We start from the raw sequence: 16,252 nt of genomic DNA on the forward strand, positions 1-16,252 counted from the left end.
AGGTCGTGTCATGTAGACACTTGTAAGAGATATTCGGTCTATAGTGAACAATTTCAACCCTTTGTTGTGCAACTGTTCAGAGCTTGTAAAGTCTATTTGTAATTTTCATTGTCTATGAAGTGTTTTCGGAAATGTGTGCTTGTGGATCCCGAGTAAGGCGTTTTCTCTAACCCGTCTTTTGTAGTTCCTAAGGGACCATGGGAGGTTTCGGGGAGACTGACCTTTGCGGACGGACACACAAGGGTGCCGCACGACTTAGGCAAAACTAGCTAAGTCCGTGATAGAGCGGCGACAGCGGCAGCGGCAAGCGACGACAATAGCAACGAGCAACGGCAGCGACAGCGTGAATGGCGAGCAGGGTTAGGGTTGGGCAGCGGCAGCTGATATCGGTGCTTTAGTTGGTTCGATTGAACCAACTAAAGCACCGGAGACCGAACCAGACCTAACACGCTGGTTCGATTGCTTGGTTTAACCCAAGCGCTCGCCCGAAGCGCCCGGCACCTAAACTCGGGCAAGCGCCCAAGCGGCGCCTCTTTGAAGTGCATCGCCTAGAAATGAAGCGAGGCACTCGGGCCCTGCCTCGCCTCGCCCGAGCGCCTAGGCAAGCGCCCAAGCGCCTATTGAAATCACTGGTCTGTACCATCATTAAAGGGAAGGAAAGAAATGGGGTAAACCTTAAATTGGTAAAGAGAAAAAAAGCTTATTTAACCCGCCATAATACCAATCTTTTCTTTTTCTCTCTTGGGCCCCAGACAAATCTTCTCTTCCATTTTGGCCAAGGACGATCAAATCTGATAGGGATACCAACATATCATCCTCCTCTCCTCTCTTTCCCATTCTTTACCCCTAATAGTGCTAACCCTCTCCAATCATCAGCACAAGTTCCTTAAAGGAATCAGCTTTTATCCACAAGAATCTGACAAAGATTCTACAACCATCTTATCTAGGTGAGTTCCAATAGATTCTAGCCATCTTCACCAGCAATTTGAGAATGGATCCAAAGTCCACACAATCAAGATTTCTCAGATTGAAAGGGACAAACTGTGCCCAAAACTCCCAGTCTGCTGATACCAATCTATCTTAAGTTATTCTGAAAACTACAAATGAAGTTTCTCACATAAAGCCCAAAAACCTTTATTTCCAAGGAGTCTTCACCTTTCAATTTTGCCTAGATAGTGATTCTTACTGTTGAATATTTTCTCAACCATGTAATGATTTTTAGCTCAAAGTTCTCTATTTTTTCCTAATTTTCATTATCCATTTATTTAATATTTTGGGATTTTCAAAATCTTTCCTATGTATGAATTTTTAGAAAATGTGTTCATCATGAAGATGATTAATGAATCTGGTCTTGCCAAGTTGATCAGATCTTGATCATGAAACCCATGGCTAATTTTAATTTCAATCTCGATCCCTCAAACCTTGGTTAGGCAAGTACAACTGAAAAATAAGAAAGTATGTGGGTTCAAGGATACAAAAGAAAAATTGCAAATAAAGACATAATTTGAAGAAGAAATTTTGCAGTCTAAGGATTGCCTCTTGTGCAACAAAGCATGTCAGTGACTAGAATCAGACATGCTGTTTATGCTTGCAGGGACACTATTTTATGCTCATAACAATCCATGATGATCATTTGCTCCAACTTACACATGAGACAAATCTTAGAAGAAATGCATCTTCTGCCACTATCCTGGTAACCTAAATTCTTTGGATTAAGTCAATCCAGCCAGCACAGCAGCCTTTCAAGATGCATCAGAGACTACTGTTTAACAGTATATCATAAGAATGTGACAAACAATGAAGAACTTTCTAGCAACAGAAACAAAAAATAAAATAGTAAAGCAAGCATAGTATTTTAAGGATAAGAATCAGATTAATCTAAAGTGAAATAAAAGCAGGTAAAGCGAGGCACTTACCATCACCAACTACAGTAAAGTTCAGATATTGGCCAACATGAAGAACCGGATTCCTAGGATACAATTGTGCACCAACTGATACCTGGCGAGGTTGATATTCTCAGTTCAAATTTAACACTAAAATTGGAATATTGGAGCTTGTGCAAAGCACCAATCCATAAAAGTCAAGCTGCTTGACTAATCTTCATGATGAAAACGACTAAGCCAAAGAAATTTTCAAGTGAACTTGGTTCTTCCAAACCAGAGAGTTCAACAAATATGTTCAAGCAAGAGAAAAAGAAACTAGTTTGACTTCCAAAACCAGTGTTTGGAAATTGAGGCTGGCTGCTGTTATTTTCTATCAATTTGATAGCATAAGCAAATCAATACCAGAATGAAGTCCGCATTTCTTGGGTTCCTATTGATGGATATCCGCACAAGAGCATTACCAGGTTTCTTTGCCTACATGATAAGGAAACAAACACCAAGGAAAAAAAAGAGGAGAATCAACCAGGAAGTCAATCATGGAGGATACAAAAATTGACACTGTTGAATGCTCTGTTATGAACAATCAGAACAAGCCTAGACCAAGCCATCTAGTATAAAATAATAAAATATCTTGAATGTGATAGCAAAAGAGAGCTGACATACCTCTATAAGGACATGTTCATTGCCATGTGTACTGTTATTATCCTTTGATGACATGAAAATAGAGAGGACATCAGGATGATTAGTCTCAACTTCCAGTGGAACCACACCATGTGCTTCAGCAAAAGGATAACCTAAAATGGAACATTAAGTAGAAAATGACAGATCCAGCCTCAAGTTCTAAGAATAGACTAGGTACTTCAGTTAAGCTGCGGGTAAAGTACCTAAATAATCTGAGTACCCAATATCTAACTCAAGTTTAGAATTGACGGCAAGATAGGCAACATGTAACAAAGCTTCTGTTGTAGTTACCCATACTTGTGACACCTGAGCAATAAAGAACACATTAATTTGCCTAAAATAGCTTACTCTACAAGCTAATACAAGACTTGCAAGTAGCAAAAATTAGAAAGAATATATTTAACGAACATCGATATGTTTGCAAATGATAACTAACTAAGCAAGACATGTCACAGATAAGCTATACAAGGGAAAAATGCCCTTTCACAAGGTAAAAAGGTAAATATCCAACAAAAGAAATAAAGCACAATGTTGTATTATTGTACTAATGACCAAGTTATTGGCAATCAAGATAAATAACCAAAAACTATACTTAAGTTTCAGCATATGAAGGGATGGGCAAAAGAGGAAAAACAATAATGAATATGTAAATTAGTGGAGTAAAACAGAAAGTTATATGTGAAGGAGATATGATTTGCTTTAGCTTTCTTAAGATTTAAGACAATGTACAGATGATATGGACAGATGAAAAACATAGATGAAAGCAAAAATGAAGTTAAGAGGCAAAGTTGAATAATAAAATATTAATATTAATACTACAAGAATTGTTATGTTGGATATTGAAAGACTCAATGGCTTGATGCAGACACCAAACACAGTAAAATTTTATATCATATTTCCAGAAGGACAATGCCATGCCTTCATGGATTTTTAATCTAAATTTCTATTGGAGACACTTGTAGAATATGGCTGGTCTCTTTGACAAGTCACTTTGTTTGCATTAACTGAAATTTTCCAAACTCGAATAAAGATTAAGATATTGATATAACTATTTGAAGATATGATGAAACTGTAGCACTGGGAGTCGTCCGGAATTTCCAGGTAAATTGCAACTTAACTAAGGTGAAATGTTCTTTTAGTATCCCTAAAAGACCTACAAGAAGGACCAATTCTAACAAAGAAAAAATTTTCATGTGGTATGCTATTAACAGTAGAATATTAATAAAATACTGCACTGCACCAACCACACCAAACAATTTTTTGGTTTTTCTTATTGTTGTGCTAAGCAAGGATTTAAATCTCAGCCAATATCAGTTTTGGTGTCCAATCGGGCTAGTGCGATACGAGCCTACCAGATTGTAAGGTTTTTAATTTTGAATGAAACCGCCTAGTATACGTATCAGTCCGCCAGCAGACCAGTACGCAGACCGTCCGCTACCGTCAATTGGGGTTGTTTCCACCCCGTTACTACACGTAATCGGTCGGTGACGATTGATTTCAATTGTTGCTGCCTGCTATGGGGTAGGATTAGCCGAGGGAGAAGGAAGAAGAGGGAGAAGAAAAAGGAGAACCTAGAAATTCGACGTCGCTCTCCCTCGACGATCCTAACCCGTCGCCACCCTCCCTCGCCAAACGCCATAGATGAGATGTCGCCTCCTCCTCGTCTAAGGCAACGAGGCCTCAACGTCGTCAACGACTTCTCATTCGCACTGTCACGGACTTAACTGGAATTGCCTAAGTCGTAAGGCACCCTTGCGGCCAAGACGCGAACTTAGCTCGAGTTGCCTAAGTCGCGAAGCACCCTTGTGCCAACTTCTCAAACCTAGTTGGGATTGCCTAAGTCAAGAGGCGCCCTTGCGACAAACGCGTCCGCAAAGGGTTAGCCTAGTTGCAACCTCGTATAGGTCCCGAAGGACCTGTAAAACAGAAAGTTGATTAGATTGAAAACGAACAACGGACAAGTCCCGACGTCTCACAAAGAGGGAAAGCTTTATAAGCAATTCAGCAAGCACCTTGTGTGCACAGGAGAAAAAAGAGGAAGGAGGGAAACAAGGACTTTAGAAGGCAGAACGAACGATTGCAAGTCCACAAACAACTGCTCACCGGGTGCCGGGCGCGAAGGCAAGTTCCCATCAAGTTAACGTGCGAACTTGTGAAGAGTTTTTCAACGCCCAACAATATACCGAAGCCCCATCCAGCCCTGTGCCGCCCGGGGGGTTCCAGGGTGCTGAGATGGCTGACGTTTCGCACGCAGCTGCAGCTTGCAAAAAACAAGCCCTGGCACGCGAAAACAGAGTTGTTTTGGGCAGTTCGGCTCGGCGCGACGAGCGATCGCACTGCAGCGCTGCAACCTGTTCGAACATGCATTTTTACAAGCAAAACCACACAAAACTAAGGCAAAACATGCTGCCATGTCTATGTACAAGCATGCAAAAGCGACGAACGGTTCGTTGAACGAAGTTGTTGCGGGTGCGCGACGACCGTTCGTGACATTCTCCCCCACTTAAACTGTCGACACCCTCGTCGACGCTTGTTGGTAGTTGTTGATGATTGCTTCTTCATGTTGTAGGGCATCTTCAGGCTCCCAACTGACTTCAGTTCGGGGAAGCTTTCGCCACTTCACCAAGTATTCAGTCTGCTCAACTCCATTGGGTAGCTTTATCTTACGATCCGCCAGAATGGTTTCAACTTGCTTCTCGTAGGAGGCTCTGGTGGGGGGTAGCCGAGTTGGAATACTTCGGTAAGCATCTTGCGGATCTGAGTGGGTAGGCTTTCAAGTTGCCGGCAGCTGTAACTTGTAGGAGACGTTGCCCACCCTACTAATAATTGGGAAGGGCCCTTCGTACTTACGCATCAATCCTTTGTGTACTTTATTCCTAAAGAATTGCAGTGATGCTGGTTGAAGCTTCACCAACACCAAATCGCCAACTTTGAACTCCTATGGTCACCTTCCCAAGTCGGCCCACTTCTTCATCTTTTTGGTCGTCTTCTCCAAGTAAGCCCACACAATATCTGCATTTCGGTGTCATTCTTTTGCAAAATGATATGCTGACGGACTACTCCCAGTATATCCGATAGCCAAGGTATGAGGAGACGATGGTTGTTGTCCTGTAATGATCTCGAACGGGCTTTTGTTGGACGCAGAGCTCCGCTGCAAGTTGTAAGAGAATTGGGCTATGTCCAACAACCTCACCCAATCTCGTTGGTTGACACTCACGTAATGCCAAAGATATTGCTCCAGGGGCGAGTTTATCCTTTCAGTTTGTCCATCCGTCTGGGGGTGGAGGCTTGTGGAGAAGTATAACTTAGACCCCAACAATTTGAATAGCTCGGTCCAGAATCGTCCCAGGAACTGAGCGTCTCGATCACTGATGATATTGTGCGGGACTCCCCAATATTTCTCCACATTCTTCATCATCAGCTTGGCCACCTCCTCTGCTGAACAATGTAAGGGTGCAACAATGAAAGTTGGATACTTTGAAAATCGATCGACCACCACGAGTATCAATCTGAGTCCCCCTACTGCCGGCAAGGTTGATATGAAATCCAAGTAAATGCTCTCCCACGGCCTTTCTGGTACGGGCAACGGCTCCAAAAGTCCCACACACTTCCGCTGCTCCACCTTGTCTTGTTGGCAAGTGAGACACGCTCGAACATATTCCTCCACATCAGTCCCCATCTTCGGCCAGTAGAAGGCCCTCCACATCAGACCATGCGACTCCTCATCGTCACTGCTAGATTCTGAACTGCTTGAACTAAGGGCGACGGCTTTGCCCTTGTCTGATTTGGGGGGGTGGATAAAAGCTATTAAAGCATTGAATGCATGTTTTTATTAGCACTCCCTCACCATGTGCGGCCCTCCGCACAAGAAGTATCCGCCAGGTTTTGGAGCCTTGCCTTTTGAGCTTGGCCCTTTGTGGGATCTCTTCTTCCTTTGTTCGCCTCCGGACTCCTTCCCTCGAGAATATTTTGGAGGACGATTTCCTGAAGATTGTTTCCTTTTTCCCGGGTCCTCAAAGGAAACAAAGTCGATGAGCCTTTCTACGACAACAATTGCCCCGATCACATCGGTGACATTTCTTCGATGCAGTTCTTATTGAGCCCATGGCTTCAGACTATCGAGGAAGCTGAACAACTTATCCTTTTCGGACATGTCCTTTATGTCCAGCATTAGTGCAGAAAATTGCTTCACATAGTCTCGAATGGAAGTACTTTGGCGAAGTTGCCTCGACTTCCTTCTTGCGACGAACTCTGTGTTCTCCGGTAGGAACTGAGTTCTCAACTCCCGCTTCAAGTCCTCCCATGTGTCCACTCGACACCGACCTTGTTGGATCTCCTCCCAACGGGTTCGCCACCAAAGTTTTGCATCTCCGTTCAGATACATGGTTGCAATAGAAACTTTGGTTTCTTCAAAATCAGGCCTCGTAGCTCGAAAGTATTGTTTCATGTCGAACGAGAAATTCTCGAGCTCTTTAGTATTCTGGCACCTCCATAACAATGCGGCTCGGGTGCCCTCAAGTTTTGTGGCGGCAAAACGCAAGTGTTGCTTCCTCCCGCATTCAGTGCCCTTGTGAGCATGGTCACCCTGGAAGTAAGTTCTACCACGACTTCCTACAGATGTTGCACGGAGTCGTTAATGTCGTCCAACAGTCGATCAACTAAGGCCTCGACCTTGTCGTTTTGGGATTCGGCTTCTTCTTGCGAGCTCTCTACCCCAAGAAGCCTTCGTTGGCCTTGGTAAAGTTCCACCAAGCTCGCTTCAAGAACGTCCAAGCAGGTTTCCGCCGCTGTGAGTATCTCCTTATGGCTCTTCTTCCCTATTGGCGCTTCAAATTGCGCCTCCTCCGCTCGCGGAGAGTAACCAATTTCTTGCTCATCATGCTCACTGCCATGATCCTCCAAAGCGACTCCAATGACATGAAAGCGAGTTTGCACTTGCAGCCCACCTGCGGCTGCTTGGGGCAAACGCCCGATTTGCCCTGCCTTTCTTGATTCGCCACGATCCTTTGCCATGGCGAAATTACGAAGTTCCTTCGCTGCTTGCTCGAATTGCTTGCCCGCACTGATACCACAATGTCACTTAGCTGGAATTGTCTAAGTCATGAGGCACCCTTGCAGCCAAGACGCGAGCTTAGCTTGAGTTGCCTAAGTCGCGAAGCACCCTTGCGCCAACTTCTCGGACGTAGCTAGGAGTGCCTAAGTCAGGAGGCGCCCTTGCGACATATGCGTCCGCAAAGGGTCAGCCTAGTTGCAACCTCGTACAGGTCTCGAAGGACCTGTAAAATAGAAAGTTGATTAGATTGAAAACGAGCGACGGACAAGTCCCGACGTCTCGTAAAGAGGGAAGCTTTACAAGTAATTCAACAAGCACCTTGTGTGCACAGGAGAAAAGAGAAGGAGGGAATCAAGGACTTTAGAAGGTAGAACGAACAATTGCAAGTCCACAAACAACTGCTCACCGGGTGTCGGGCATGAAGGCAAGTTCCCGTCAAGTTAACGTGCGAACTTGTGACGAGTTTTTCAACGCACGACAATATACCGAAGCCCTATCCAGCCTTGTGCTACCCGGGGGGTTCCAGGGTGCTGAGCCATCGTTTCGCGTGCAGCTGCGACTTGTAGAAAACAAGCTGTGGCACGTGAAAACAGAGCTGTTTTGGGCAGTTCGGCCCGGCGCGACGAGCGGTCGCACTGCAGCGCTGCAACCTGTTCTAACATGCATTTTTACAAGCAAAACCACACAAAACTAAGGCAAAACATGCTGCCATGTCTAGGTACAAGCATGCAAAAGCGACGAACAGTTCGTTGTACGAAGTTGTTAGGGGTGCGCGACGACCGTTCATGATAGCACGGGGAGACGCCTCGACGACATCGCCGAGGCTTCGTGGGGAGAAGAAAACAAGGTTTCTTCTCCCCACGCGGGGAGAAGAAACGAGACAACATCGCCTCAATGACGTCGTCCTTGTTTTTATTTTTTTCTTTTTTATTATATATATACTGAACGGTAAGCCAGAGCGTACTGCTCAGTATACTCGCATCGTATTGTATCGAGCTAAGCACGATACTCTGGTATGGTGCGAAATTGCGAACCTTGCCAGCTTATATCACCAAGACAAGGAAATAAATGAAAATCTAATACCAACTGATACCAAGTACACCATTCCAACAGGTAGAATACTGGTCCATGATTGAACTGGCAAATGCTGGTCAGTACATGCTAGTCTTGGCAGTATTTAATTGATTCCTTGGCACTGAAGCATACTACAACACATGATCAGTATGAACTAGTTTTTATTACTGGTACCATTTTGTCAAACCTAGATAAAATATAAGAATTAACTCATGGAAGATGTTTTATTTTACTAGAAAAATGAAGGAACAATTCTAATTGTGGTTTCTACAGTAATCCCTAAGAATTAATCAATTATATTCTTCAAAAGTGCCCTTAGATGAAACTAGTTTGGAGTAGGATTTTTTTTCTAGTAAAAAAAAATTATCTCCTTGTAAGATTTCCTACATCTAAGACACTTAGAGGAGAGGGAAATGAAACAAGAATGAAGATTATGTAAGAATATATCTGCTAAGGAATTTAGGGAAGAAAATAATAGAATTACCAGCACAATTCATTTAGGCACATCAGAGGCTTTATCAATAATGTGTTACACTGCATGTACAATGAGAAACAGGCAAGTGCTTGCTAGCAGCTTAACAAATGGTTAGATGAATTCACAATTGATCAAACAGCACGCATGGTACTTCAAATGATTTCCAATAGCAGTAAAGATAAAGAGTAATAGTTTCTGTTAGTAACATTGGTTCCTAGTCTAGTATTTCCACTTTTCATACAATCACCATGTGCCAGGTTTTTGATAATTTGGAACTCACATATTAACTATCAGCTATATATTCTAAGATACTCATGCTGATAAAAGAGAAGCTAGCTTAGAACATTGATCCAGCAGTCGATGATTCAACATTTGCTCCAGAAAGGGTGAGACCACAGAAAAAAAATTTAGAGGATGCAGACCAGAAACAGTAATATAAATATACAAACAGAACAGAAATTTCATTATTACAGATGCTGCTCAAAGACTGAGACTCTTAATTCAGGCATAGTTTGGAACACAACTAACCTCAGCAACCTTTATACAACATGCAATTTCTGCTCTTCCAGTTGCATGGTCATTTGCCTGGATACAAATGTTTTCTTTGCTTTGCTTTGTTCTAATTTTACCTCCGTCAATAGTCATACCTTCCTGTTTCAGAACATCATTCCTTCCACATACCCTAAGGATAGAATATGTAATACTTTTCCGGGAGTCTAATTGTCCATATGAATCTGATAATCTAGGCAAAATCTCCGATGTCATGTAAAAGGGCGGCAAGATCCAAGTAATGGGTATTCCGAGGGCTAGAGGAGGACTAGGTACCACTTCCAACGACTTTGATGCAGTGTAAGATAATTGTTGAGGAGAACCAGATAACACAACATCACACGACATAAAAATGGATACTTCTGATCTGCCAGCAGATCTGGTTCACAGACACAGAACTATATAAATGCATGCACTAAAGATATTTGCATGGTACTTACAGGAATACATTCTGCATGCATTTTTCAGCATGCGTTCAATAAATTTCTGCAGTATCATACATCATGAAAACAAAAACAAAAACAATTCAGGAACATGAACTGTAACAAAAGTTGTTCACCAAATCTATATTAAACATTTACACTAACAGCTACAAAATCAATAAGTTGGGAGTGCAGATGAGTAACTATAAGTTGGTTGGAATCCTTGTAATATCAATCTAAATAAAGAATAATAATGATAATGTATATTGTATATTGTTATATTATAGGAAGTTAGTCGACATAGATCTTACCTAGATGACAGGATTATGATTTAGCTTAAATTTGTGCATCTATAAAGGCCAAACAGCTAAAAAAAACACAATTAAAAACAAACAAAAAATATATTGAGTTTCAAGGTTTTCAGCATCGATCTCTTGTAGACCCTCAAGTTTATAATATCCAGTGCTCAAAATTAGTACTCTTTTCAACATCAATATAGACCAAAAAATTAATGTTATAATTTAATAACAAACTAAATCATTCTTATTTTTAGCTAAAATTTGTATAATGTTTAAAATATTGTGATATGTATATGTCCTATGAACCATTACAAGTGGTCCTAGACTCCTTAATCTGTCAGGCAGAGGATAACAATATTGTTTTTGTAAATATAAACCAAGTTCATTAGCTGATATGGAAGGCAATCTTCATCTAACAATATTTATAAACACCAAAGGGGCCTGTGGGTCTAACCTCTTATATGGAATTGGCTTTGACAGCATGGCTGTAAATAATTAGGCTCACATTATTTTATATTAAATGAAATATACACATCAATGTTGCTCTCACTAGAGGACCAAGCATCAAGTGAGACAGGTCTCAGTAACCAACATTTTTCGCTTTCAAATTAGAATTGAATAGGATATGACAATATTATGGTATTTCAAAAATGAATCTAAATTTATTTTTTAAAAATAAACATAATTATACATACAGTGTAAACTAACCACACTTTTTAAATCTAAACTATCTTATATTTTCTAATTGTAATTTTAAATATTTATAAAACTATTTTTATGTTAAAGAAGATAAAAAAGTTTTAAAGTAAACATTTGTTTTATCTAATTATATACAAACATATTTGAATGCTTTTGATTTATTAACTGCTCCTGATCTATCCTAAAACTGACATTTAGTTACATCAGATTTTATTAAAAAATATTAATGGAGAGGATTTGTAACTTCATGGGATTTAAATCCAGTGTGTAACATCCAAAAATGCTTCTTATTCTTGAAACACAGCAGCAATGTGACCATCTCAGCGTCAGGAGCAACAATAGTTGGGCAGCAATGGCAACGTTGCAGTGCGGCAAGCAGCAATAGTAGAGGTAATACTCTTCCTCACTTTCCCTCTTCTCCACAAGGTTCTCCATTTTGACCGGACTGTTATGAAACAGGCAGTACCTATTGGTCCAGGCATGAACCAGGATGCAGACCGCCCCTATTTCAGGCAGTCCAGGCCAATTAGAAAACTAAAAAAACTTAAATCTTCAATTAGCGCTTGCTAAAATGAAACCTCTTCTTGCAGGGAACATGGAATTGCTCCCAAGTCATTGTCATTTGCCTCCACCACCACCACCACCATCGTGTGCCACTACCATCCGACAATATCGTCGTTGTCATTCACCACCACCTACCTCTCTGATAGACTTCCTCCTCTCTTCTCCTCTCTTCTTGCAAGGAACATGGAATTCTGCCTCCACCACCACCATCATCGTGCGCTACTACCATTCGACACTGTCATCATTGTCATTCACCCAAGGTGTACAGTTTCGAATGATACCGCCTGGTACAAGCGACACGTATCGGTCCGACAGCATACCGGTATGCGGACCGTCCCCTACTAGGCGAAAAGTATAAAAGCGCCCCATATCAGACGATACGAGGTTATATCGGGAGGTAACAATCGAAATTTCGACCGTTACCACCCAACACAGCTCGGTAACGATCGATTTCGACTGTTACCACTCGATAACAGTGTTCCAACGGTCAAATTGATCGTTGGAGCCCTTTCTCATAGGTTTTTAAACCCTTCTTCTCCCCTATTTCACTTCATTTTATTCTTATACTCTCTTAAACTATCTCAAACTCTTTTTTTCTCACATTTGTGCTCTCCTAAACTTTACAAAACAACGATTTGTGAATCGAATCGAGGCTAATTTGGGAAAATTAAAAGGAAAAACTTTCTAATCAAGAGGTATATATTCTCTTTCTTTAATTAGAGAGTAATTAAGATCTTTAATATTATGATTAGTGTGTTTAATATTGATTAAATCAAAATTAGATGCTTAATAGATCAAATATTTATATTTCATGCATATTAAATAATGAAAGATATTTATGATAGTAAAATAAGTTTAACTAGGTTTTATTAAAGTTATTGAATGCTGTGATTAGTCATTTTAATGATGATTTAATTGAAATTTGATCGATTTTATCTCAATTCAATGTATTTAATACTTAAGGTGTTTTCCATGTTTATAGTATTGAAAGAAAAATAATTAGTGAGTAATTAACTATGTTAATCATGCAATTAGTATATTTAATGATGATTTCATCGTAATTTGAACTATATTGGATCAAAATTACGTATTTAATGCTTCATTTATGTGTTTGACATATTTATAATGGTAAAATAGGTTTAATTAGGTTTTATTAAAGTTATTTAATGCTGTAAATAGTCATTTTAATGATGATTTAATCAAAATTTGATCAATTTCGGATCAATTTAATGTCTTTAATACCTATTAGGGTGTTTGACATGTTTATAGTGTTGAAAGAGAAATAATTAGTGGGTAATTAACTATGTTAATCAAATGATTGGTGTATCTAATGATGATTTTATCATAATTTATCCCATATTAGATCAAAATTATGTATTTAATGCTTCTTTTATGTATGTAACATATTTATGATGATAAAATAGAATTTGTTATATTTTAATAAAATTATTTAATGCTGTAATTAGTGATTTTTTTCAATATTTGGTCAATTCAATATGTTTATACTTTATAGCTTATTTGATTTAAATTTGGTATGATCATGGCACCAAAGGAACAGCCACATAATGATGCATCGGTTCATGCCCGAAAGATAGATGGTAACCGTCATCATTGGCAATGTATTTATTGTAACTACATTGGCAAGGGTGGAGGAATAACTCAGGTGAAGATGCATTTGGCCAGCGGATATCTTGATGTTGCAAAATGTAAGAAGGTTCCGACAGAGATCCGTAAATTATATCAAAGCAAGCTATAACAAGCAAAGAAAAATACATTAAAAAAGAAGACAAGAGTTGAGGAAGAATGTTATAGAGCTACGCAGAAACCAATTTATGATCAGTATGAGGGTTGCGACGATCAAGTCGACCCGGATCTCACAATTGGGATTTGTGTATCATTGGAGTATCAATATACGATCGATGAAGCAATGAGGCATCGATGACCTGACTCACAATTGGAGCATGGTAGTGGTAGTGGAATCCACAAGTCGGCCAACATGAGACAGCCAACTGCTCCTCAGTTAGGCCGAACTAGTAGCATGAGGTATAGTGGACTCCGTAGTTTTATGAGAGGTCTTGGTAGGAGGTCCGCACCAGATATTATTGATATTGATCCGCAAGCCTATCCCCCACAAACAGCAAAACAGACACGGATTGACGATGTATACACAAAAGAAAAGAAGCAGGATCTTGGGAAGGCAATTTTAAAATGGTTCAACTTCCATAAGATTCCTGCCAACACAGCCCAAGGTCCATATTATAATAGCATAGTCTCTTCCATTCAAAAGTCTGGAACAGGGATCCAACCTCCAACACCGAGGGAGATTTACGACGTGTACTTAGATGAGAATGTGACATAATTGAAGGATTGGATCAAATCCTTCAAGAGGCAATGGGACGAATATGGGATGACACTGATGTGTGACAGTTGGACAGGACCAACAAGAATGAGTATCATCAACTTTCTTGTTTATTGCAACAGAAGAGTAGTGTTTCACAAGTCAGTTAAGCTTTTGAAAAGATCCAAGATGCAAACTACATTGAGAGCTTGATGGACACTATAGTAGAGGAGATCGAACAACAGTATGTTGTCCAAATAATAACCGACAATGGAGTGAATATCAAGAAGGTCGGTTTGCAATTGATGGAAAAAAGAATAACTTTATTTTGGACTCCATGTGCAGCTCATTGCATAGATCTAATGATGAAGGATATTAGTGAGCTGGACGCGATCGAGAATTGTGTAGCTTAAGCACAATCAATTATAAAGTTTATATATAATCATCATTGGGTCCATACTTTAATGCAAAAGTATGTAAATTGTGAGATACTCCGACCTGGAATTACTCGGTTTGCTACCAATTTTGTAAATTGTGTAGTTTCACAAACGACAACATCTAGTGGTTGCAAACGTAATTGGTCAACGTTTGCATTGATTCACACGAAGGTCCGCAACAAACTCTCCTACAGACGGTTAGAGAAACTAGTATATGTCCATTATAACATGCGACTAAGATTGCAATGTGTTGAGCTGGATAAGGAGCCAGAGGAACCAAATATTGATCCTATCGACCTCCAATTCTACAACGAAAATTTAGAGCCGATGTTAGATTGGGTTGAAGCAGCAGAGAACCAAGAGGATCCTCTACTTGATAAGGCAAGAGATCCTCAGCGTCCTTCACATTTTATTACCGAGGCAATAGAAGAAGAAGAAGCACAACCCCAACAGGTGAAAAATCCCCCTCGATCACAACGTGGCAGGAGTCGAACAACATCGAGTCAAACTGCTCGAGGAACTACAGACACCCAACGATCACAATCGTCCGCCCAACGTGGAAAGGCAAAGGGGGAGGTAGTACCATCAGTCACATTGTTGGAAAGAATCGAGTCGGACGACGAGACACCTTCACAATCACATTCAGCAACTCGCTCGGTCCAGATACATGACAGCAACACAGACAGCAGTGCCTCAACGGATGATGGCGATAATGTCGGGCAATCGTTGGTCTCGTCTACATAACTTGAGGGTGATACATAAACCGAGGAGCAATATTTTACACATGCCATCCAAGATTCAAATCATGGAACTCAACAAGGTACTGGACAAGTTTATGCGCGGAAGGGGAAGGGAAAGGCAGTGGATGAATTTGAGCAGATGCGAAAGAGCCTACATGATGTAGACACAGAAAGAAGCTCATCGTATTCACAACCGTCATATTATGGAGAATTATATGGGCAACAACAGTACAATGATAGTTGGTCATCCTTCTCTGAGCAACAGTATAGTACAAAGCAGCAGATCAGTAGCGAAAGTAGAAGCTCTGACATTCACCAATATATTCCTCAGGAGCTGCCTCAGACAATTGTGATTCATGACGATCAGCCTACAATCATCACCACATTGATGCATCAATGGAATACGGTGTATCAATACACTATGTCGTAGGATCAATTTCCTGATTGGGTCCAACAAACATATCATATTGATATGCAAATGAATAGGATCGAGGACCCCGATCCACCACCCGTGGAGGCCAATCGTTCGTTTTAGTGGTAAAATCAGCAATCAAGTATATCTACATATGTGATTATTTAATTTATTTGAATTTTAGAGTTTATATTGTAACAAAATAATCTAACAATTCAAATGATTTTTCTGTAGATATTTCAATATTTACATAAGGACAATCCGTAACGGACTGAAATACGAACCTTGCACAAGACTATTCCTCAAAGACTGAAAAAAATATGTGATACTATTCTTACCTAATTTACATTGATTTTGCTAAACTTATACTATTACTATATTTATTTCTAACTTAGAAACCCTATCCTAACTTTTTTTTTTACTTTCAGGTATTTTCGGAGGATTTTACACCTAAATTAGGCGTACCGCTCGGTACATGGCACCATACCGTACCAAGCCAAACTCGAAACCTCGATACGGTACGATATTTCAATCCTTGCATTCACCACCGCTTACCTCCACAAGAGGCTTCCGCCTCTCTTCTCTTCCGTCACAGCTTCCTCTTCTTCCTTCTTCCACCATGACCT

General features: G+C 40.4%; 1 protein-coding gene across 4 annotated transcripts in view; it reads right to left on the minus strand.

Moving 5' to 3' along the window:
* LOC103981790 (nuclear pore complex protein GP210) overlaps window positions 1–16,252 on the minus strand; it is a 58,225-nt gene that overhangs the window by 17,596 nt on the left and 24,377 nt on the right. For all 4 annotated transcript variants that reach the window (XM_065104246.1, XM_018825199.2, XM_065104248.1 and 1 more), the window contains 5 exons: window positions 9,695–10,094; window positions 2,768–2,870; window positions 2,547–2,677; window positions 2,286–2,357; window positions 1,917–1,998 (listed from right to left, as the gene is read on the minus strand). In XM_065104246.1, coding sequence (XP_064960318.1) covers window positions 1,917–1,998; window positions 2,286–2,357; window positions 2,547–2,677; window positions 2,768–2,870; window positions 9,695–10,094 — 788 coding nt within the window. The remainder of the gene's footprint in view (window positions 1–1,916; window positions 1,999–2,285; window positions 2,358–2,546; window positions 2,678–2,767; window positions 2,871–9,694; window positions 10,095–16,252) is intronic.

The sequence above is a fragment of the Musa acuminata genome, chromosome BXJ2-4, assembly GCF_036884655.1.
Source record: "Musa acuminata AAA Group cultivar baxijiao chromosome BXJ2-4, Cavendish_Baxijiao_AAA, whole genome shotgun sequence".
NCBI classification, from domain to species: Eukaryota; Viridiplantae; Streptophyta; class Magnoliopsida; order Zingiberales; family Musaceae; genus Musa; species Musa acuminata.